Source organism: Hyaena hyaena, unplaced genomic scaffold (assembly GCF_003009895.1).
Source record: "Hyaena hyaena isolate Hyena2069 unplaced genomic scaffold, ASM300989v1 scaffold_156, whole genome shotgun sequence".
In the NCBI taxonomy this organism is placed as follows: domain Eukaryota; kingdom Metazoa; phylum Chordata; class Mammalia; order Carnivora; family Hyaenidae; genus Hyaena; species Hyaena hyaena.
Window position 1 is genome coordinate 1631009 of NW_024080788.1, and position 23977 is coordinate 1654985.

The following is a 23977-nucleotide window of genomic DNA, read 5'->3' on the forward strand; positions in this document are numbered from 1 at the left end:
CCGGCAGGTGCGGGAGGAAGAGGCGGCGCCGGAGTCTGGCGGCCGAAGAGCCTTGGCGGCGGCGGCGCCTTTCCCCCGAGCTGTCCTGAAGCCGCCGGGCACTCCCGGCTTCTGCTGCTGCGCCCGCCGCCGCCGCCGCCGCCGCCGCCACCGCGGGGCTCCAGGAGGAGGTGCAGCCGGAGAGGGCGGAGGAGAAGGAGGAGGAGGAGGAGGAGTGGAAAGGAGGAGCCGGGGGTGGAGGATGGAGCCCCGCGCGGCCGCGGCGGGCTCGCCCGAGCCTGCGGCGGCGTCCTCCTCCTTCCAGGCCCGGCTCTGGAAGAACCTGCAGCTGGGGGTGGGCAAGGGCAAGGGCGGCGGAGGCGGGCGCGCGGGGGTCCCAGAGCGCCGCACTGCGGACACCCCGTCGCCCTCCCCGCCACCCCCGGGAGGCAGGCGGGACGCACTGGCCGGCGTGGGCGGCGCGGGCAGCAGGTGGAGCGGCTTCAAGAAACGCAAGCAAGTGCTGGACCGCGTCTTCTCCTCCTCCCAGCCCAACCTGTGCTGCTCCTCGCCTGAGCCTCTCGAGCGCGGCGGCGCCAGCAGAACCGAGCAGGGGTCCACCTTGCGCCGCCGGATCCGCGAGCATTTGCTCCCAGCGGGCAGGGGGCCGGCGACAACCGCCGCGGGAGTGACGCCTCCTGGCGGACGGTCTCCGGACTCCGCTCCCTCTTCCTCCTCCGCCTCATCTTCCCTGTCCTCCTCGCCCCAGCCTCCCGCGAGGGGAGACCGTGCCCGAGATGAGGGGGCACGGCGTCGGGGTCCCGAGGCGCACCTGTGCCATCAGAAGAGTTCCTCCCTGCCCGGCACCGCCTGCCTGGAGCAGCTGCTCGAGCCGCCGCCGCCTCCCGCAGAGCCAGCTGAGAGCCCAGGGCAGCCACGGGCCCCGGAGAAGGGCGAGGCGCTCGGCGGCAGCCAGGTGAGTGAAGGCTGCGCGCGGCCCCGGACAGGTGCGCCTGGCCACGCCTCCGGCTTGGGTCAGTAGGCACCCCGGGTGTCGCAGGGGCGTGGGGGTGCTACCAAGTACATCAGCAGTGGAAAGAAAACATTCTCGCTCCTGCTCAGTAAAATACAGTTCTGACTTGCACCCTGACATTACTTTTGAAAGAAATAACACCTACTGCCAGAAGCTGGGTAGCTTTGAGTCGCTATGAAAGTGAAGTATTAATAGTAGCCAAATAGGAGAGAAATAGAGTTAGACGTAAAGTGGGTGCTTTTTGGAGGTCTAAGGGCTGTCTAGCGAAGTCTCACCTTCTCTAAAGAAAAACACATCCAGAAATTAAAAAAAAAAAAAATTACAACCCTGTATGACGGTGTGGAAGAGCCAGCACTTGACACAAATAGCTTGCACGAAGGGATAGTTATTAGGAGAGGTGAATTATTGGCAGGCGTGAGGTCGTTTATTGGGGAAACCCTTAAAGCAAAAGTCTGCGCGTTTTCTTGCACTCGCTTCTTAAAAGTACTGGCTGCAAATAGATCGCTGCCCAACAAGTGGACAGAGTGAGCGTCTCATCCGAGTTAGTCAAACTGACTGATTCCTATGGCCTTTTCTAAGTTTTAATATTCACCTGAAGCAGTTGCGTTTTAAGTATGTTGCTTCTTTGGTCAGGCAAGAGTTAAGTGTGGTCCGACCAGAGTAAAGTAAAAACAAACGTAGGGTCCGTAAGGCATTCCCACCTCTCCCTCCCCGGCCGCTGCTTTTATTGCCTCTGTTTTGTTCAGGAGATGCGCTCCTTCAACAAATACTTACAAATTGTGCTAATGCTAGCAAATATTTTGAAAGTTACGGTCTATCAGTGACGTAAAGAACCCTTTTTCTTCCAATACATCGTAGTTTATTTAAATTCTCATTATTTTGACTCTGATTAAGTTAGATTAATTAATCTTTAAAGAGTAATCTTTAGCTAAAAATTTGAACTACAAAAAACATAAGGCCGTGTTTTGAACGGCAAGATACGGGAATAGATGGGATGTCAGTTGAAAATTGTTATAGTTTATTAGCTAATTACTGTAGTTCCAGAAAACAAATCAGAATACAGGTGGGTAACCTGATGTTATTGATGGTCTAGAGAACGTTCTAGAAAAACGTTTTAGTCACTCTCAGAAGAGTGAGTAGAGATAACATTGACAAAGTGTCTCAACCACTCTACTTTTCCTTTTATCTTGAAAGAGAATTGAATAGAACTACTGTTTTTGGTTCCAAAAGTAAAATAAAACCTGGCTTTAAAAGAATGTTTCAAATTCAGTGTAGATGAATGTTAGATCTATTAAAAGAATTTACTCTTGAATGTGTACACAGTCCTAACGTATAAGAATTTTAGAGTTGGGGTACTGGTTACATTGGTTTTTATTAACGTCTATGACCAAGAATAATAAAACAACAAATAATCGCATTATTTTGAAGGTAGATATATTAGTGCAAACGTTAACTCACTCAATTACTTTGCAGTTCACTGAACCTAGATCTTCAAAGCAAAAGCAGAGAATTCTGAACTAATCTTTATTAAGATTTATTAATCTTTATGTTAGTTTTTACCAGAAAGTTTTCTGAAGCTATCCATCTTTTAGAAATACTGCTATGTAAATATGCAAAAGACCTAAGCGTATCTTGGAGAACGTAGTAAACTAACATTATTGTGTGTACCTTTACCATATGCCGGGCTTTATAGCCTTCCATGATTTAATGCTCCCAGCAGTTCTGCATGACTGAAGTTCTTGTTGCCATTTTATGGAATAGGAAACCGATGCTCCAGGAGATTAAATAACCTTTCCAGAGTCACATGGTCAATAAATGACAGAGGTGTGGTGCTTGCTGAAATTCTCCAGAATTTTTTTTACATGACTATAGCCACCTTTGACACCTTTTAGAGCTGGTTGTGCTTCTGAGATGACTTCAGTCCTGTAATTAATGCTTCCAAGTTTATGTACATTTTTGGGCTTTCTTTCCTCCACCCTAGAATCAGTTCCATGGCGTATTAGCTATATTAATTTGCTTCTCTGCGATACATTATTGTATAACTGTTATATCACGCTTGTAAGTGACATGATTAACCATACCATCTGTGGTCCTAAAGAAGCTTTCTTGTGACAAGGAACCAGCATTTCAGTGAAGACGTAAAAGCTAAAATACCTTTCGAAGAATACGTGAAAGGTGGTGTGTAGGCAGAACAGCAGTCCCAAGGGCCCTGTTTGATGTCACACACAGTGAGGAGGAGTCTGCCGCTTATGGAATCTGTTCCTTGAGAAGTGGACACTTTTCTGTTAGGAGTCCACGAATCTGGCTTTTGGCAGCACTCTCTCACCTGTGCAGAAGCAGGATCCCTCCATCCTCCCATGGCCCCTCTGCCCCAGTAATTCCTCAAGCCCAGCTGGCTCACCCCATGATGAGGAAGAGGAAGAAATCGAGTTGGAAGCAGGAACTAGAAAAGGAATCTGGAAGGTGTCCAGGAGTAGGCTAAGCTGTAAGGTGCCCTTTTGAGCTTCCTGCATCTCTCAGAGAGGTTGCCTTGCCATCTCAGCCCCTGGCCTCAGAAGATACTTGGGCTGGGGGAGGGAGTGTGTAGCATATGCAGATGCCTGTTTTATTCACAGGCCCAGAGAGGCACTCAGGAAAGAAAAGACAATAAAAGCGACATATACATCTTAAGATTGCCTAAATAAAAATAACTTTCTTTCAGAGAAGGAAAAAAATTCATTGCAAAATTCATGCAACTGTCTCGATTTTTCTCTTGTTCTCTGCTTGATCCTGGCATCAGCCGTGTTCTCCAACACACTCCCTACCTCTTGGCTTCCCCCTCCAGCTCAGCATGAGGCCACAGCAACATATGTGCATAAACTCTGACTCTGGGTGGAGATGTTAAAAAAAAGCAAAAGGGTGGTTGGGGACTGGGGGGTGGGGTGGGGAGAAAGAAAGAAGAAAGAGAGAGAGAAAGAAAGAAAAAGAAAGAAAGAAAGAAAAGAAAGAAAGAAAGAAAAGAAAGAAAGAAAGAACGAACGAACGAACGAAAGAAAGAAAGAAAGAAAGAAAGAAAGAAAGAAAAAGAAAGAAGAAAGAAAGAAAGAAAAAGATAAAAACCAGTTTGGACTGCTGGGAGAAAGAGATTTGGAAGTCATTGATGTTCAATGTTTATAACTGAGCAGACCTTGCTACCTCCCATGCACCGGCCAGCCCTCTTGGTGCTGTGTGTTCTTTAGAGAAATACACCTTTGAAAAACACTTTAACAGGCTTAATAATGCCTTGTTGTTGGGGCATGGACTTTATTTAAAGTGTTCTGCACTGAAAAAAAGAGAAAAACCCATTTCTTCCCACTGATTCTAGCTCACGTGCTGGGCCATATTGTCAGACCAGATGCATTTCATTTTCTGCAGCACAGTTGGGAAAGATGCTTTCTCAATTTGTGTGCATATCAAAAATATGCCAATTTTATGTATTCTGTCTTGATGAGTTTCTAAAATTATATTTTGCTAGAATCAGGAAGCCAGTATTTTAAGATAAAGGGTGAAGGATGAATATGTCACAGTTTTTTAGTGCTTTAACAAAAGCACGAAGTTTATGAATGTTAAGCTCACTGTTTTTTTAAATTCATTTTGTTAAAATTGTTTTCATAGAGAAGTAAAAAGTGTTTTGTAAAAGAAAGTGGCTAAATTACCCAGGGTATGATAGAAATGTTTCAAAACATAGGAAGAGGAATATTCATTCATTGGGATAAAATTCCGAAAATACATCTGTAAGCTCCAGCAAAAAGTAGAAAAATAATTTCTAAGACGAGATCTGTACATGAAATGCATCTTGCTTTGTTAATTATGTGACCTTTTAGAGAAAGCTTGTATTTTCTAAAATGATTTAAAATGTGATTTGGATTAATTTTTAGTATCTATTTTCCAGTTGTCTTTAATATTACTTTCAAGAACATAACAATCTTGGGGAAGACACAAGTCTAAAAAAATGCAATTCCTAACATAAATCACTTGAAATCAACAAAAAACTAATATTCTCAAGAACAAGCCCTAAAAGCAACGTTACTAACTTTTTCAAAGTGAGAGAGGCAGGATGAGATCTTAGGACATTTTGGAGCAGGGCATGAAGTTTGATGTGTGATAGCATTCTAGTAATGTACTGGGATCATCAGATTATTCCAGAGGAATAGAGTAAACAGAGTGACAGGTTTACTTTGGAATGGAATTATTTTTCATTGACCTTTATGTTCTCTATTGTGTATCTGGAAATTTTGAGTACAGCTATGAATCTTGCAGTAGTGACAGTGTTATCAGGTAGGTATTTGATGAGCTCAGAAAACACTAGCAGTTGTTGTGTAAGTTGTTATTGAACAGTATATTAAAGTGTTGCCACTGCCACCAAATGGGTGGTTGAAAAAAAATTAACAGGGAACTTTGCTGGTACCTTCTCATTTAAGATGTAAATTATTTTATTTGCACTGGTAGGTAGGAAAAGTAGCCTCAAATTAACCAAGGCATTACTGGTGACATCACAACTTCACAGAGTAATGAAACCAATCTTAACTTACTTTTGGCAAGTATGCGCACGTTATCTTGGAAAAGTGAAATAAATACTTAGAGGGGATAAAATAGGATTAATGGATTTATGAAGGTAAAAGGACAAGCACGCCTTCGTTTTTCTTTTGCCCTGTCTTTGGAAATAAGGGATGATTTCACAAAATTAAAGGTGAATAATGTATAGTCTATAACTCAGAGAAACACGAAGTGTGATTTCTGGGCTCATGATGATTATTAAAATGCTTGTCAGCTCTAGATTGACAAAGAGTAATAGTTTGTCTAGGTAACATCACAAGCCTTGATGAAATCTGCATATTCAGAAGTTAGGGTCATGGTTTTGTTGTTGTTGTTGTTAATTCATGGCTATTTTCAAAAAGTGTCATAGACCTATGTTGTAGATAAGCAGAAATTAATTTTTTAAAATGTGAAGCTTTTTTGTTTTGGCTTTTTTTTTTTCTGGAAATCTTAACTAAAAATGATCTATTTCCTTGCCTCTATAAGCCAAGAATCCTCAATAGAACCTTCTCTTAGTAACTGAGGGCTCTTGTTTCAATACTGGCTTTTTTGTTTGTTTAGTGTGGATGAAGTAGTAAATACTGTTCTAGAGCTTGCTTTAGATACACTTGTTTGTTTCCATAAAATTACTATATAAAGCATATCTATTTAGGACAAGTTTATCTTTCTATAAAGTTAATTATTGAAAGGTATGAGGCACCCTTCCTCATGTCAACTTTTCAGTTGCCACATATTCTCAACCATTTTTATTTATGAATTTTGATTTGTTGGAAGTGTTGACAATATACAGTTTCTTCCCCTGCATGTTTAACTTTATGTGCCATTTTGCTTTCTTTGTCGTGGTCAACCTTTTCTTCCAACTTACATTGCTTTTTATAAATCGGAAGTGCAAAGTTATTACTATCCCTCAACAATGGAAGAGTTTATGCAAATAGTTTCTTCCTCCAATGTATACTGGTTTCTTACATTAAAAATTTTTTTTCAGCAGAATATCAGGCCATGATTTTCCTCATGTCTCCAGATATTTGTATTTAACATTAATCTGAATGCAAGCGATGGGTAAAATCTGTATTTTCAATATAGTGAGATTTGAAAGTCCTGCATACTTGCCTTTGAAAGTCTTGCCTTCTTGAGAGAACAATTTTCCTGTGAAGTTTCTTGAGATATTTTATACCGGCCTTATTTCCCATCCTTTAGGGTCCTAGTGAATCACATGATAGACAAATGGACCTCTGGATGTTTGGGGATAAATGCATTCTCTTAATCTCACAGGTTTTATTCAATGAGGCTCTGTCAGTATTAGCAACTGACCCTACTTTGCTTAAGACTGAGTACCTTCACCAGCACTGCAAGAGCAGAATTTGGCAAGCTTTAGTACAATTGACCTATCTAATCAGCATTATAGAGAGAAGACTACTCAGTAAGTGCTTGCTGAGTGAATGAAGGGATGAATGGATGGGCTAGAGCTTTTAGAAGAAATTCTCTGGAAAAGTTTCAAAATCACTTTAATGATGTTCCTGCCTTCTTGTTTCCAAGTCCTTTTAAGATAGGCAGATATATTTGACCTTCCCCTCATCCTCTGGCTTTTCTCAACCCGTACTTTACTAAGTCTTATTCATGTCTGTGGGTGTGAAAGGAGGACATGACAGCTACTAAACGGCCGCCATATTGTATTCACATGGAGGATGGAGGAATGATTCCTACTTCTGAGGTCTCCAGCTGAGGGATGCATTTCTTGGTGCCAGTCTCTGACTCGGGGTGTCCCTTTGTTGCATCCAGGTCTCCTTGTCTGGCCTCTGATGTTGCATCCCTCCATCTGGATTTCCAACATCTGCTGCATAGTCTCACTCAATTACGGTCTCTAAGTCTTGAACTCTGCTTGGATTTTAGCTCAAGGTACTTTCCTGCCTGCTCCACTGCCACTTCTCCTCAATCTCATCCCCTTGAACTACGTTAAAATCCCAGTCTTGACCAAGAATCCTGTCCTTACTGGCCTGATCTATTCCGTTGCTTCTTCAATGCCAAGTGGGTAAACTCAGGTTCAGACATTTGGTCAGTTGCTTTTTATAGTGACCACATGTTTAATGCTGAGCCTGTTTATAAAACACTAAAGCCTTCCTCCAGAAAATCTGCATAGCCAGGTAAGTGCATCTGCCTATCAACAGCATCTCTTCCCCTGGAGCACTAGACTACAGCTGATCTTTCTGATCTTTTTGGGGAGCACTCTTTGTTGTCTCTATGATCCTATTTCTTTCCTCCTATTTTTGTGGTCCTCACCATGCCTGCTCTTTAACATCATCATCCTTTTCCTCATTCCCACCTGGTTACTTTTTTTTCCCTTAAAATTCTCTCTCCTTCTCTCTGCTTGCAAGATGATTTTTTTCTGGTGAATCATTAAGCAGCTGGAGCTGTGCTGTCTCAGAAGCAGCCACTAGCCACACGTGGTCCTTGAATGCTGGAAATGTGGCTAGTTGGACTTGAAGTGCACTATAAGTGTAAGATGCACACTGAAATGTTAGGCCTTAGCACAAAATATCTCATTACTAATTTTTATGGTGTTTGTACACCAAAATAATATTTTGGCTATATTGGATTAATTAGAATATATTATTAAAGTTAATTTTACCACTTTCTTTCTATTTTGTACAAGTATGACTACCAGAATATTTAAAATTTTGTATTTGGCTCACATTTTCATTTATATTGGACAACACTGATCTAGAGCGAGGATTCAAACTTCACTGTCTACAGGTGCCATCAGAGGAAAGAAAATGAGCATGGGGTCCATGGTGAACCAGGGAGCCCCTACCTACCTCACTGAAGGAGGAGCTGCTTTTCAGCGACAACTGATTATTGTCATACAGTGAAAGAAGCAGTGTCACCAAAGTTCATGGATTCTTTTTTTTTTTTTAATGTTTTGTTTCTTTTTTTGAGAGAAAGTGAGAATGAGAGAGAGGTAGAGCAGAGGAGGGGCAGAGAAGGAGGGAGACAGAGAATTCCAAGCAGGGCCCGTGATGTCACCTCAGAGCTCGACTTGGCCTTGAAGTGACCAAGGGTGAGGTCATGACCTGAGTGGAATGCTTAACCAACTGAGCCACCAAGTCTCCCCTGGATTCTTTAATACAAACCAAACATCTGGGAGCACCTGGTGGGTGGCTCAGTCAGTTAAGCACCAGACTTCTGCTCAGGTCATGATTTCATTGTTTGTGAGTTTGAGCCCATGTGGGCGGCTCTGTGCTAACAGCTCAGAGCCTGGAGCCTGCTTCCGATTCTGTGTTTCCTTTTCTCTCTCTGCCCCTCCCTGGCTTGTGCTCTGTCTCTGTCTCTCACTTTCTCTCCATCTCAAAGATAATATAAAAACATGTTTTTTAAAAAATCTGGATTTTCATGTGAAATCTCCAGAATCTTGAGTTTTTGGCAGATTTTTTGAAAAAATATATTTTAATGATAGGCCAGATAAAATATACTTCTGAGGTGAATCTAGCTATCCGTTTGAACTTCTGGCTCAGAGAGCTCATGTCCCATTTCTCCTCTCTTCTCCCGGTGCCAGGCATACATTACGCATCAATACATTTTACACAATATGGGTCATACACTTTACAAAATAATGGACTCAGGCATGGTAGAATTGAAGCAGAATGCAGTGGACCGAGGGGTGTGTGGAAAGAGCTGCGGATGGGGCAAGAAGCCAAAGCAGTTTGACTGTACAGGGAATAAAAGCTGTAGCAGGAGAACAAGAACAGTGTGGAGACGGGATCTCCTGAAGACGTTTGGTTTTTTAATTGGTGTCACCTGGGGGGGCAGATGAGCAGGAAGAAGCCTGTGGAGGAGAGGGAGAAAAGACTAAGGAGAACAGAGGGGTAAATGAAGGGGGGAGGTACCTAAGGGCATGGGTCAGGGCAGGGCCACACAGCCCAGGGGAAGCGGTAGCCTCCGCCTGGAGAAGGGTTCCTCTTCCACTGCAAATGGAAGGAGACACTGTGGGCGTGGATGGAGGCTAGCAGGAGGTTTGGTGTCTGTCATTCAAGAGGGTTCCCACCTGACTACATTTGCCTTGATTCGGAGAGTGGTTAGGATTTGGCTGCAGGGAGATGGGAGAAAGAACACCGTCACAGGCACAGAGGCGACTAAGGGTGCAGTGTGTTCAAAACACGGAGTCAGTAGCGGGACTGAGGCCTAAGGAGGGTACTGGGAAGTAAAGGTGTAAAGGAAGGTGTGGCCGGACGGACAGGACTGAGGAGTGCTGGGGTAGCAGCAGCCCTGGGGACCCTGGGGGCATCAGAGTTGGAGGGGGGGGCAGGGTCAAGTGAGAATCTGAAGTGAGTAGTTAGCAGCAGAGGCTGCAACAGTCCCAGTGGGGGGGTTGGGGGGGAGGTTTCTATTGAAAAGTCTCTTTCTTGGGAAGAGAGAAGGAGGGTTGAGTTTTGAGTTTGCATTTATGCAGAATGGTTGAACGTGCCACGCTCCTGAGTACCAGACTGTCACCTACTTACTGTAATAGCTCGTATTCTATATAGTTATTATGGATTCTTCCTAAAGAAAATAGTTCACCTTTTTCTTCTGCAGCATTAGGCATTGAAAGTAGTGTTAGCAGAGCAAAAAGAAAGGTCAAAATACAAAATCAGGCAAAACAAGAAAACCTACCACATGACTGTGTTTCATAGATTCTTATGGTCCTGATGTCAAAGTGGTTAAATATTTGGAGAAATAATTATAATGAAAAGTTTTAGAATCCATGGGCTCTCTTGGAAATTTTCATTCTTGAGGCATTGTGCTTCAAACATATTAAAATATGCTTTCTTTCTCAGATGAAAGATTGATCCATGCGTGGCAAATGATCAATTTCTGAAAATTGCAAATAGGTATTTTCTCAAAATAGAAACCATATTCTATCGAGACCCTTAAGCCATGTTTGACTCATGTTCTTTTATTGAAGTGTAAAATAGCTTTCGATAATAAAATTCAGCATTTCTATAGTTGCTTTTGAATAGTATTTTCACTACATCAAATTAGAAGTCTGAGTGTTTTCCAAAATATCTTTTGAGATCGGAAAAAAATTTGGAGAGAAGCTCTGTCACTACAAAGCTGTTGCCAAGCCTCATGCTCCCTGGAGGTGGGAACATCCTGAATCAGCATGCGCTCCTCTCCCACCCATGTCTCCTGGCTGCTAGCAGTCACGGGCTGAGCCTTCCCCATCTCCTTTGTTTGCTTCCTTCTGCTTTTATAAAGAACCTGCAGGTGAGGGACAGGGATGGGGTGCAGCTGAGATTGTGACTTGGCCTTGCATTTGACCCAGTCGTTTCAAGTAAGAAAACCCCATTTACCTAACCATTTTGGTCATCACCCCTCAACCCCTTTCGGCTCCCTTTGGCCCCCTAGGCAGCACTGATTTACTCTGGACTCAGGCTGGTCCTTTTGTGACTGTCTGGCCTGCTCCGGGAGGATCAGCCCAGGGAGACAGGGAGCCGGGCAGAGATGGAGGGAAGCCTGCACTTTGCAGTTTCCCAGGCCCCAGCCCCTCTGCTTCTTTTCCTGGAAGATGGGAGCTTTGTAAAGTGATCTATCTGTTCCTTTCTGCCTGACACTTCACTTTCTCTGCCCTCAACATTTTTTCTCCCTGGGCATCCAGAACGTGAGCAAGAACTGTATGAAACTTACCGGGAGGGGGTCTTTGGCTCTTGGACTACCGAGACCAAGGGGAGTCTGTTTACCTCTCCCAGGACCGTCCAGGTGGTGTCTTATATGGGTCTTGGCTCTTGGGTCTCTGCCTTGCTGCCACCTGCCTTCCAGTGATTTCACTTCTGGGAACATGGGAAGGAAACATAAAAAAAGGAAACTCAGAGACTTTTTTAAAATTAGAAGCTTTTATAACTTTGTTTCATGGCGAAGCTTAAATACTGAGCTCCTATGATGTTTTGACATTTTGTATTGCTTTGACATATGCTGTAACACACACAGACGCACACACAGGCACACACAGACACACTCTCACTCTCTCTTATGCTTTTACCAGGTATTATACAGACACCTATTCTTTCACACATATACTGTTTTCCCCTGGAGCCAAAGATGACCACAACTCCAATATTCTTCCACTTCTAAATGTAATGTGATAGTACTGAATTTCTATTCCAATTTTCAATATCAGTTTCAGTGATAACATTGTCTTTGCATTTGGTTTAAGTCTCTGTAGTTGAAGTAGTTATAAAATAACTTTCGCAGCCAAACGAAGAGAAGAAAAACCAATCTGAAGACAGTTTTTGTGGTTTACTCTGAGGTGTATTCTCCAAAGGGAATGAGTAATTTTATGTTTTTAATTAAAATAATTTTTTTAACATTCATTTATTTTTGAGAGATAGAGAGAGACAGGGCATGAGTGGAAGAGGGGCAGAGAGAGAAGGAGACACAGAATCTGAAGCAGGCTCCAGGCTCTGAGCTGTCAGCACAGGGCTCGAACCCACAAACTGAGATCCTGACCTGAGCCCAAGTCATACACTCAACAGACTGAGCCACCCAGGCGCCCCAGTAATTTTATTTTGAATTTGAATGAATGTATAAGGAATGCCTCAAGCAGAGTAATTATTCCTTCATAAGTAGCCATTTACAGCAACCATATAAAAGAGATCATTGAATTATTCCCTTCATCCTTTGAAACCTAGAAGTCACAATGAACAATTTTTATCATTAGTATTTTCAAGCCTGGCCTGGCTTTACCCTCACAAAGGGATCCTTACAGTTAAAAATGGGGAGATGTTTTGGGGAGCTTCTTTATGATATAGTTCACATTTTAATTAGAGAAAAAGCGATACCTCTAGGATTATAAAGATGGCTTATTATCTGAGGATATTCTTGATACTCATGAGGAAGTTCATTTTGTGAAATCAATTCAAAAGATGAATCTGAGGATAACCAAGGTAGACACAAATGGATTTGGTATGGCACAGCCTTTTGTTGTTTTTGTTATTGGCTGCTTTAAAGAATGTTTTGTTTTCTGTTAATGTTGCTCATGATCTTCACTGGCTGTTTTTGAAAACATGTTCCTATGCCACTTTATTACTCTATCCATCCTCTTCATTATATCTGGATTGCATCCTGAGTAGTATCTTTATCTGTGCCCATTTCATATTTTAAAGTAATTTTTTTTCTTTCTCGGCTTATAAATCTAATGTGAATTTTAGGCAGCTACACAACTTTTGTTTGTACTTGGTGCTAGAAGTTTGTGGTGCAAACTAGTTTTGCTTAAGTGTCTATGAACTTCTTTATAGTTGTATCTGCTGTGGTAGGCCTTGGCTTTACCACCCTGCGTTTGAATTAATTTTTGTAAAATTGCAATACACGTTCCATCTTCTCAAGTTAGATTGTGTGAGGTAGCACAGGCTGATTGTGGTCCTCCGCAGCCCACCTGGGCTGAGCTCTCTCTGTAATTGCATCATCTCACCTCTGACCTATGGCCAACCAGCATGAGGGGGACCCTCTCACCTCAGTGCCATTTTAAAATGACACTTGATACCTACTACTGATAATCACAAAACCTACAGAATATTTATTATGCATTGACACTATTCTAGGTGCTTTATATCTATGAGCTCATTTATTTTCTACAATACTTTCTGAAGTAGGTTTATTATCTTTTCGGTTTTCCAGATGAGGAAACTGAGTGATAGGAGATTAAGGGACTGGTCCAAAGTCACACATCAGTATAATTTGGATCCTGCCAAGGAAGGCTATCTGAAGGAGGTTGTGCGTGAGGAGCCCGGCCTCGGAAAACGGAGCTCCAGGTGAAATCTGAGATGAAGTTGTAAAGCCTTGTCTTCTTCCCCATCTCAGTAGTAATGTGTCAGCTCTTCTTTGCCTCTGCTGGTTCTTTCCCATCTTTCTTATATGAAGGTTATCATAACAAGCAAATTTAATAAAGGCAGGCTTAATGTAATAGAAGATTTTGGTGTCAGGCATCCTAGCTCTCCTACTTAGTTCTTACTGGCAGTAAGCCCTTTAAGCTCTCTTTGACTGCTAGATAAAGATATTGCTAGCAACTTTGAAATGTCAGTCCTACTTTTAAAAAGATTCTTCCTCATCAGGGACCATACTAGATCATCACCACTACTTCCGTTATTGTTATTAGGGAATGTAATTTATAATAACCTCATAATTACATATTTTCTATTTTGTCCAGCCTCCCCTGGTGTCTGTCATTAATGCTTTCTTGTTCTGTGAGAGGCATGGTAGTAGGGAAAGGATATGAAATGAAATTGATTTATTTGCTAGGCATTCTTTACACAGTACCTCAAATAATCATTAAAGGGGATGTGCATCATCTCACTTTAAACTTTACACATTATCTCACTTCAAACCTCACATCAGTTTTGACAGAGAGGTAGTGTTAGTTGCATTTTATACCTGGTAAATTATTAGAGAGGCTACTAATGGACTTGGAGTCCACATTCGGTGCATAGTTGGTAAGTGGCAGAACTTTAACAGACATCTGAATTCTGCCGGGGCCATAGTTTCCAGAAACCCATGGCTCCACTGGTCAGCGAGGCCACATTAGTGCTAGGTACATGACTAGTACCCAAACTACTGATTCATGATTGATTCTGGCATTCCTTTAGCACCAGTCTTGCTAATGGATCTGAGTCTCAACTTTGTTTTGCAGAGACAACTGGAAGAATATGCCTTTATTAGCTGGAGGAAAGTATCGTGAAAGATACAGTGAGTGTGAATGGGTTTATTTGCACACTCAATTCTGAGAGCTTATAAGTGAATATTTTTCAAATCATTCTTCTTGTGAGTTTTCTACATGTATCTGGATTTTCAGTCATGTTGTTAAGTGCCTGTGGGGTGCCTGGGTGGCTCAGTCTGTTGAGCATCCAACTTTTGATTTGGGCTCAGGTCATGATCTCACAGCTTGTGAGTTTGAGCTCCGTGTCAGGCTCTGTGCTGACAGTGTGGAGCCTGCTTGGGATTCTCTCTCACCCTCTCTCTCTGCCTCTGTCTCTCTCTCTGCCTCTGTCTCTCTCTCTCTAAAAATAAATAAACGTAAATATATACATATATATATATATATATTTAATGCCCATAAAAAAAAGCTATACATTCTGCATTTGGTCTAGGTGTTAGGATCTCTGGGTGGGAAAACAACTTGTTTCCTAAGCATCTAGTTGTCTGTGAATATGACTGTTTGGGGTATATTTCTTTTATGAGGAAAAGACAAGATATAAGATAATGTCTCCTGCATTTGTACACCTTCTTATGTTTCCTGGTGATAATAATAGAAGCACTAAAATCTTAGTCTTAAGTGCTGTGCAGACATTCTTCCTTTTAACCTTTGCAACAACTCTGAAAGGGGCCAGAATTCCTGGCCTCATTTTAGAGATGAATCAGTGGAGGCTCAAAAAGCATGAGGAAATTGCTTAGGCCACACAGCTGGTAAGTGGTGGAGCTGAGATTTTTGTGCTTAAGTAAGTGGCTGGCTCCAAAAACTCATGAGTCTCCCTGCCATGGTACATGGCTCTCCTTCACGCCAAAGAGCTGCTACATCTGCTCATGAGCTCTGTCTTTTCTCGAGGTCTTGGAGTGATAGAAAGAGTTAAATGTTCTGTACAATGAACCATCCCCAGATGTAGATGGATGACCTCCTTCAGATACAATGCCAACAGTTTCGGTAATATATCTCTCTTCCTTTCTCCCTCCCTTACCCCCATACTTATTAAATATCTACCTTGACAAAGAAGATATATCAGTTCCTTCTCTGATAGAGTTTATGATCTACAGGAGAAACTTCCATTACCCCTTTTAAAATACACAAATCATGATCACTTATAATTGTAATAACTGATTCAGAGAAGTATAGAGAACTACATGAAGAAATTTAAGAGGTCCCAACCTAAACTTGCAGGTAGGGGAGGGGCAGTGAAGGTTTTCTGAAGAAATGGCATTTAGGATGAAATGCAAAGAATGAACAGGAGTTGGCCAGATTTGGCAGAGCGGAAGGAAGTAAATGATGTGGTGGATAATTCTACAGCAGAAGGCGCTTGGAAAAAGTTTGCCTGGGGAGCTGGAATTTGGTAAGAAGGAAGGTATGGGGGATCAGTCTGGAATGGTTGGCAGGGGCCAGGTTATGCAAGACCTTGTGAGCCATGGAGAGATTGTGGACTTTTAACAAGTTCTGAAGCAGTCCTGAGAGCTCAGATGCTCCTCTGTTAAGAGGAGAACCGTCTTCAGGAAGTTCATGACTTTGGTCTGGAAATAGCTGTTCTTTGCCACTACATATGGAGCTATATTGTGCTCATAGACTTGGTTTGTAAAGAGGTAGGAATGTTGGCTGGGGCTACCTTCCTCACCTAAGATGCAATATTTTTTTAAGTTTATTTATTTACTTTGGAGGTTGGGGAAGGAGCAGAGAGCTAGGGAAAGAGAGGGAATCCTGAACAAGTTCCTGACCAGCAGCGCAGAGCCCTATGCAGGGATCTCAGGAACCTTGAGGTCATGACCTAAGCTGAAACCAAGAGTTGAACATTTAGCTGACTGAGCCACCCAGGTACCCCTAACATGCTATCTGGTAAAAAATGTGTGTAAGAAATAGAAATACCTAGTGGGTGAGAAATATCTTTTCCCCTGGAAAAACAAGCCATTTCATTCTTTCTATTGCTTTTTTATTGTGCGCTGTTGGAAGGTAAATGAAGGCAGGAAATGCAATCTAATCTTCCCTTGTCAGTACTCAGGGGAGAGATTCTCATAGACAGCACATTTCCAAGCCTAAGTAGAGATGAAAATGAGATAAAAACCCAGTGATTTAGATGTTACAGCTATAAATTATGGAAAACATATTTTGTGAGCTTCCACTTTCTTTTCTGAAGTTAGGATGGGTGAAACAAATGAAGAACCTTGGGAAGGGATTCTGTGAGGAGGAGTACACTGAAATCTGTATTGTGTGTTAACAGAATCATGGGTAATTAGGAAGACTGCTTGTTGTAGAGGCTTAAAACATGGTGAGGGAGATTTAAGTTTTATGTTTTCCTATATATTTTCTTAGATATAAAATCTAAGTTTTTAATTTTCAGGTACAGCCAATATTTCACATTTGTGAAACAGATATGCAGCAGTGCTTAAGCAAGAAGGAAAGCTTAAAGGGTATAAAAGCTCAGCATGATATTTATTATACAGTGCTATAGTAGAAAAAAAAAGGAAATGTAAAAACGCCTCATTGAGACTCTAGTCTCTCAGTCAAACGAGGTGGTAGTGTTAGTGGCATATTTATGACTTTATGAAAGCTCTGGGTGTGGATTCTAGCATGTCCAGCAAGTGAGGGCTCAGAATTTATACCAAGCCTTGCCCAAGTCAGGCCTGTGAATCAAGGTTTGATCTCCTCAGCCAACCACTGTGAGGACCTGCACCCAGGCAGTGTGGGCTACCTTAAACACCCAAGCATTACTGGAGTAGGAAATAGCATCTAGTGAAAACTCCCAATGACGTAAGTATGCTCACGTCCAAATAGTATCAGAACCTACATATTTTGTATCTGCTATAATGGAAAAAAAAGTAAAAATGTACTCATTTTTTTTTTTTTAATTTAGCATGTTACTGGAGTCATTACCAAGTAAACATTATACTATTTAAAGAGCGAAGAAATTTAACAGCAATTTTCATTCTGGGGGTAATAGATCCTTTTCAGAAACTAATGAAAGTTGTGGTATTCTCTTCATAAAGAAATACAAATGTACACAAATCCAATATTGTGCATTCACCTTCATGCAAGGAAGTTAATGACCTCTAGCTCATGGACTCCACAGCCCGCATTTAGTACCCCTGGGTTAAATGGAAGTTGAGCTGATAGCTCTCATGAAGTCAGGTTGCCCCTTTAGCACTACAAAAATTATTTGGTGCACCTGGGTGGCTCAGTCGGTTAAGCCTCTGACTTTGGCTGGGTCATGATCTCATGGTTCGTGGGTTTGAGCCCCACATCGGGCTCTGTGCTGACAGCCATCTCAGAGCTTGGAGCCTGTTTCAGATTTTGTCTCCTTCTCTCTCTAAACCACTCCTGCTCACGCTGTCTCTCTTTCTCTCAGAAATAAATAAACTACTAAAAAATTAAAAAAATATATCAACACTTGAGTCTCTGAATTTTCAACCATGACTTTTTGTATTTATCCCAGAACCTTGCAGGGGATATGCCTTTATTCTTAGAGGGAAAGAACTATAGTCTGGCTTCCTTGAAAGAAGTGCAGATATGCCAGAAATAAAATGCCAGTTGTGGCCGGCCGAATTTAATGAGACTAGTATATACTTGGAACCCTAATTTGGTCACAGCTGTAGTTTATTGTGAATATTGGGTTCTGTTTCCTGGAAGTTGATTTCTGTTCATTTAGGAACTTTTCTTTGGGACTAAATGAGTGAGAAGCAAGCTTTCTTTATTAGAGGATGTGATATGGAATAGAAGTTCCCTCCAGTTACTCTCCTTAGGGCAGACTGGATCCAGAGCTTCTGGCAGTGCCATCAGGTCTCTGTCTCTGCCCCTCCCCTCCTTACCTTTCTTCCCTTGAAATGGCTTGGTTCTGGGCATCTTCCATCTCAGGTGGTTTCCTTCTACATGGTAGCCTCCAGCAGCCCTTGGTACACATCCCTTTGCGGTTCTCCGGAGTGAGTCTTGCTGGAATGATTGGTTTCTTACTCTACTCACTGTGGCCAAGGAATGGGGTGGTGCTTGATCAGGTCATGTATGAACCTTAGAGTCCCACAGTAAGGGGAATTCTACCTAAACAGTGTGGACTGAGAGTGGAAGAAAGGCGGGCAAATCAGATTGCTCTAAGCAAGCAAAAATTTCCCGTGTGTGGTTGGGGCTTTGTCAATAATCAGCAGTGAGGAAGATGAATGATCTGGCAACGAGAACATTGATCTGTTAGCTACTGGACCTAGCTACTGGCCTGGGGCACAGCGCTCACTCCAGCCCTGCAGAAGGAGACTGTTTGTCCTGTGTTTTTAATGTAACAAGAGCATGGTGTATAGAATACAAAAGGATGTCAATTAGATTCTTTTCTTTATGCCTCTCTTCCTAAATGGATTATACTATTTGTAAAGCATAGTAATGAGATGACTAGTTTTTTTAAAAATGTTTATTTGTTTATTTTAAGAGAGTGGAAGGAGAAAGAGAGCACTCTTGCCTGTGAGAGTGGGGGAGGGGGGAGAGAGAGAGGAGAGAGATTCCTAGCTCATGAACTGTGAGATCATGACCGGAGCTGAAGTTGAGAGTCAGATGCTCAATCACTGAGCCACCCAGGCACCCAAGGATGACTCATTTAAAATTTTAAAGTCAGCTTTGGCACAAATGATAACATTTGAGTTACCTTTAAAAGGTCTCTCATTAATTGAGTCCTAGACCGTTGGAAAAGAACCTATAAAACATACTTTAAACAGGTGCATACTGATCCCTAGGGGATAAATACACTGGAGGAGTTAAGATACTGTCTGCTCCTTTTTCAGAGCCTAGTATACACTCATTTCCTGATTCACACCCCACTTAAGAGCAGTTTCATTTATACGCCTATGCATTGGTAGTCTTCATCCATTGATGCCGCAGTTTCTCTGCTGTCACTGGTGTCACACTCTGGAAGAAAGTTTGCCTTTAGAGGCAAAGGAATGTTACAAAGGAACAGAAGAAATAGTGCAAAGGAAAAATAGCCTAAGTGAGCTGCCCACCCCAGGGTGAGGATCATACTGGTTGACTTTGCAATGGTGGAGACAGGACTGGGCAGACTGTCTTCCAGAGTTCACTAAGGTGCTTAGCCTTTCCAAACCCCGCATGTCTTTTCTGTAAAACTGGGGGAATGATAAATTTACTGATCATATTCTTAAGAGGGTCTAGTGATGCACTGTGGGTTCCTGGCACATTGTAAGTGCTCAATGCAAAGTCATTATTCTGCTGTGACACCCCCAGCCCCACCTCATCATTGCTAATGGGCTACTATTTTCCACAGTTGGCTTACCATGTATTTTCTTTAAAAATTACACCCTTGGGGTGCCTGGTTGGCTCAGTCAGTTAAGCATCCGACTCTTGGTTTCAGCTCAGGTGACAAGGTCATGGTTTGTGAGTTCAAGCCCCACATTGGGCTGCATGCTGACAGTGTGCAGTCTGGTTGAGATTCTCTCTCTCCCTCTCTCTGCTCCTCTCCCACTCACTGTCTCTGCCCCTCTTTCAAAAATAAATAAATAAACTTTTAAAAAAGTTACACCCTTGTCTTTTTGTACCTTCAGGAATGATCATACTTCAGCATGAATTAGTTCATGTAGATTTTTCCCCTCCTAATTTATGGATAGATAACTTTAAATTTTTATGGGGGTGGGTGGAGTTGGTGGGATAGAAATGAACTTGGGCCTGAGTGGGTGCTACAGGACTTAGTAGTTGGCAGGCATGTTAAGAAGCTGTAAGCTAGTAGAGCTTTGAGTGGAGGTGTGCAGGAAAGGAGAAGGCTACCTGAAGACTTTCTTTGATCCAGAACTTTGCTACAACATGACTCTGGATCTGCCAAAGGAACTGAGAAACTACCATGTTCTCTTCTTGTTCTTCATAACTTATTTTAAAACATTTTTTTAAATGTTTATTTTTGAGAAAGAGATAGAGCATGAGCAGGGGAGGGGCAGAGAGAGAGAGAGAGAGAGGGAGGCACAGAATCCAAAGCAAGCTCCTGGCTCTGAGCTGTCAGTACAGAGCCTGATGTGAGGCTTGAACTTGGGAACCATGAGATCATGACCTGAGCCAAAGTCAGATGCTTAACCAATGAAGCCACCCGGGTGCCCCATGTTCTGCATAACTTCTTGCCCCCAGAACTTGGGCTGGAGCTGCTAGTACCATATTAGGAGGTCTCATCTGGAAAGCAGCCACATTTGTGATATTGCTTCCCTGGGCAAATGAAGTCAGTAAACAGCTTTCTGGAACCTCACCAGCTCAGGAAGCCAGGGTCTGTCTGCACTTTATAGATAATCTTTTCATAATGATTAGCCTTCCTACACTTGAGAGTTTTTCTTCACCACAGTGTAAGTGCAGTGTCTCCGAAGGGGGGGTCACTTTAAGTTACTTCCTTTGCTTAATATATGCCTTGCACACAGTGGATACTACACAAATATGAGATCAAATTGAATAATTAGTATATAATTTTTCTATTACTGGAGAAAAACTTTTAATTTTTAAAGTGCTAGGAGAGTAATCAAATTCATTTATGTCCTTTATCTTTTAGTTCACTTATGTCCTTTATCATTTAGTTTTCTGATATTTATTGAATAGCTTTGGCGATTTATTAAAGAAATATCTCAAGGAGACATTTAGCTGTAAGATTTTTTTTTTAGTTTGTTTATTTTGAGAGAGAAAGAAAGCACAAATGGAAAAGGGGCAGAGAGAGGGAGAGAGACAGAATCCCAAACAGGCTCCCCATGGTCAGCACAGAGACAGATGTGAGGCTTGAACTCCTGAACTGTGAGATCATGACCTGAGCCAAGTTGAAAGCTTAACTGACTGAGCCATCCAGGTGCCCTGTAGCTGTAAGTTTTTAAAAAATACTCAACATATCTTTATCAATGTCTTAATATTTGTGCACTGGTGAACTTTTTCAAATAAAACATTTTCTAAGTCCAAAATTCTGTGTTTAAAGAAAGGATTTAGAGGAGAGGGGAAAGGGGGTGATGGGCATGGATGAGGGCACTTCTTTGGATGAGCACTGGGTGTTATATGGAAACTAATTTGACAATAAAAAAAGAAACTGTGCTAACAGAAAATCATCAGATTAGGAGAAAAGTGACATGATGATAATGGCAGTTACATGGTCTAAACTTTTATTTGTGTTAAAAAAAAAAAAGTGAAGCTTTCCATCTTAAAGTCATAGCCTCTTGGTGAATTGTATTGTTTTCTGGAAGGATTAACTCTGAAAATAAACAAGTTTATTCACTGTCAAAAAAATATAAAGAATTTAGTTAGCTGTTATAAATTTTGAGACTCAGAACAATTGCATAAAGTCTGAAAAAAACAAACTGAGGAATCCAACATAAGAAAATTAAATGCAAGCTTTTGTTCACAAAATTTTTTTGTTTTGAATAGTGTTTATTTTTGAGAGAGAGAGAGAAAAGAGAGGCAGAGAGAGAAAAGAGAGAGAAAGAGAGTGAGCTAATAGAGGAGGGGCAGAGAGAGAGAGAGAGGGAGACAGAACCTGAAACAGGCTCCGGGCTCTGAACTGTCAGCACAGAGCCTGATGTGAGGCTTGAACTCCCAAACCTTGAGTACATGACCTGAGCTGAAGTTGGACACTTAACCAACTGAGCCACCTAGGCACCCCTGCTCACAAAATCTTAAGTTTTTGAGTTAAGCTACCTCTTGTTCTTCTGAGAATATTCCACATTACTACAACTGCTACAGGGATTGTATTTTTCAAGGTTAAATAGAAATAATCAATTTCCCAAATTTAGATTTTAGAATGTGATTCCTAATCTCTCAGCTCACAGCTATCTACATGGTCCTCCTTCAGGTTTTTTGCTAAGACCTGATTTAGGCATCTTCATCTCCTCGTTGGCCTTTTTATATTGTTTGCATTTTTATTTTCGGGTGTCATTTCCTCTCATTTCCTAAAATTGAGTGTAATGCTTAAGAATAATGATGTTTTTAGTACCCCTGGAAGGTATTTACAGAATGCCTACTAGGGCGCCGTGCTAGATGTAGCACGTAGATGTGCCTGCTCTCCTTCACCATTTTACAACTGAAATGAACTACAAACTCTCAGAAGTCTACTTGATTAAAAACAGTATCTTTAGACTGTAGACTTTATTTTCAAGAGCATACCTAAGAGTAAAGGAACAGGCAAAGACCTAGTGAGAACAGAGTCATGGTGGAAACTTTGGAGCTCCCGTCAGATGCCCTCCTCTGGTGATGTGCCCCTCCCCCTGCATCTGGGCTGTGGACTGTGACAGCCATTCCAGCTGTGCCCTGTCTGGGCATTGCCCTCGGCCACAGGAAACTACCTCTCCTAAGACTGGACCCCTCCAAGGGGCTGCTCGGAGCTAGTGACCACTCAATGAGAGCCTTTAAAGGCCCAGCCCTCTTCCCTCCATTTAAGATACCTCTGCAGTCTCGGCTCCATTGCTCCCCATAGCATCTATTTTGGCTCCTTTGAAACCACATTGTGGGTTACCTTCTCCATCCCAAGCCTGTCCCCCTCACATCTTTACAGGTGCATCTGGCGGGCCACCTCCTTGCCCCCAAAACCACCTGCATGCAGTTCTTCATCACAGAGAACATTTCCAAGAAACTCATTCTGACAGACACCATTGTTGAATTTCTTGAAGTGATCTCCAAGTTTTAGGAAGAAACAATTGGACGTCATGGAAACAATGGCAATGGTTTTGAAGAGTTTGGTGATCCATGGACATTTTGGAGACAATCAAGGGAAGTTTTGCTGGTGTGGTTACACCCAGGCTTAAAATAACATTTACAGGAGATGAAGAAATACAGAAGTGCCAGAGATATGGATATTAGGTGACACCAGAGGGCAGTGAAATTAAGAAGAGATAGAAGAATACTACAAGAAATCATTTATTATAGAGTAAAAATTTTAAGTTTTCAAATAAGTAATTTTTAAAATAATACCAAATGCTAATGTGGAAGGGATCTTTTAGCTACAGAATCACAATGTGGCCTGGAGATTCACATGTGGCAAAAAATTAGTATAAAAGCACCTACCACATGTACTATCTCATTGCAAAATCAGGAAATGATCTTAAGCTGTCAGATTAAGAATTCTGTATATTAGGTGTTCTCTTATTCTGTATTATGGCATAAGGCCTTATGGTGGTTAAATGTCTTTCCTAATAGTATATTTACCTGGTGTATAGCAGCTACTCAGGTGTTTATTGAATGAATGCAAGAATCAATGGATAATGCTATGGGTTGAATACAGATTCTCAATTTTTTTACTGTTGAGAGAAATGGTACTTGCTTCAGAAAAGTTGCACAGTCTAATGGGACTGCTGATACTTTTTGATTATTGTACTAAGGTAAATATGTTATTTTGACTTTAAAAACATAAGAATGAACTCTTAGGAATCTACTGCTAGGACATAATCAAAGGTATGAACCAAATGTCTACGTAGATATCTGTTCATCACTCTGCTGTGTTTAACAGGGAAAAATTGGAAATGGCTCAAATATTCAACAATAGGGAAATGCTTCAATAAGTCAATAAATACACTCTCTAGGTTATTATGTGGTAATTTAAAATATCTTCAAAAACATTTCTTGGTATACATTTTAAATGATCTTTATTTTTGAAACCATTTTATAATTACAGAAAGATTGCACAGAATACAGCAAATTCCCATGTATTCAGCACTCAGTTTCCCCTATTATTAACATTTAACATTGCTGTGGTGCATTTGTTG

The 23977-nt window shown here is 41.7% G+C and overlaps 1 protein-coding gene across 1 annotated transcript in view; it reads left to right on the forward strand.

Moving 5' to 3' along the window:
* Window positions 1–241: 241 nt before the first annotated feature.
* MCTP1 (multiple C2 and transmembrane domain containing 1) overlaps window positions 242–23977 on the forward strand; it is a 517686-nt gene continuing 493950 nt past the window's right edge. Inside the window, exon 1 of the mRNA XM_039239406.1 lies at window positions 242–955. Within this exon, the coding sequence (XP_039095337.1) occupies window positions 242–955 (714 nt within the window). The remainder of the gene's footprint in view (window positions 956–23977) is intronic.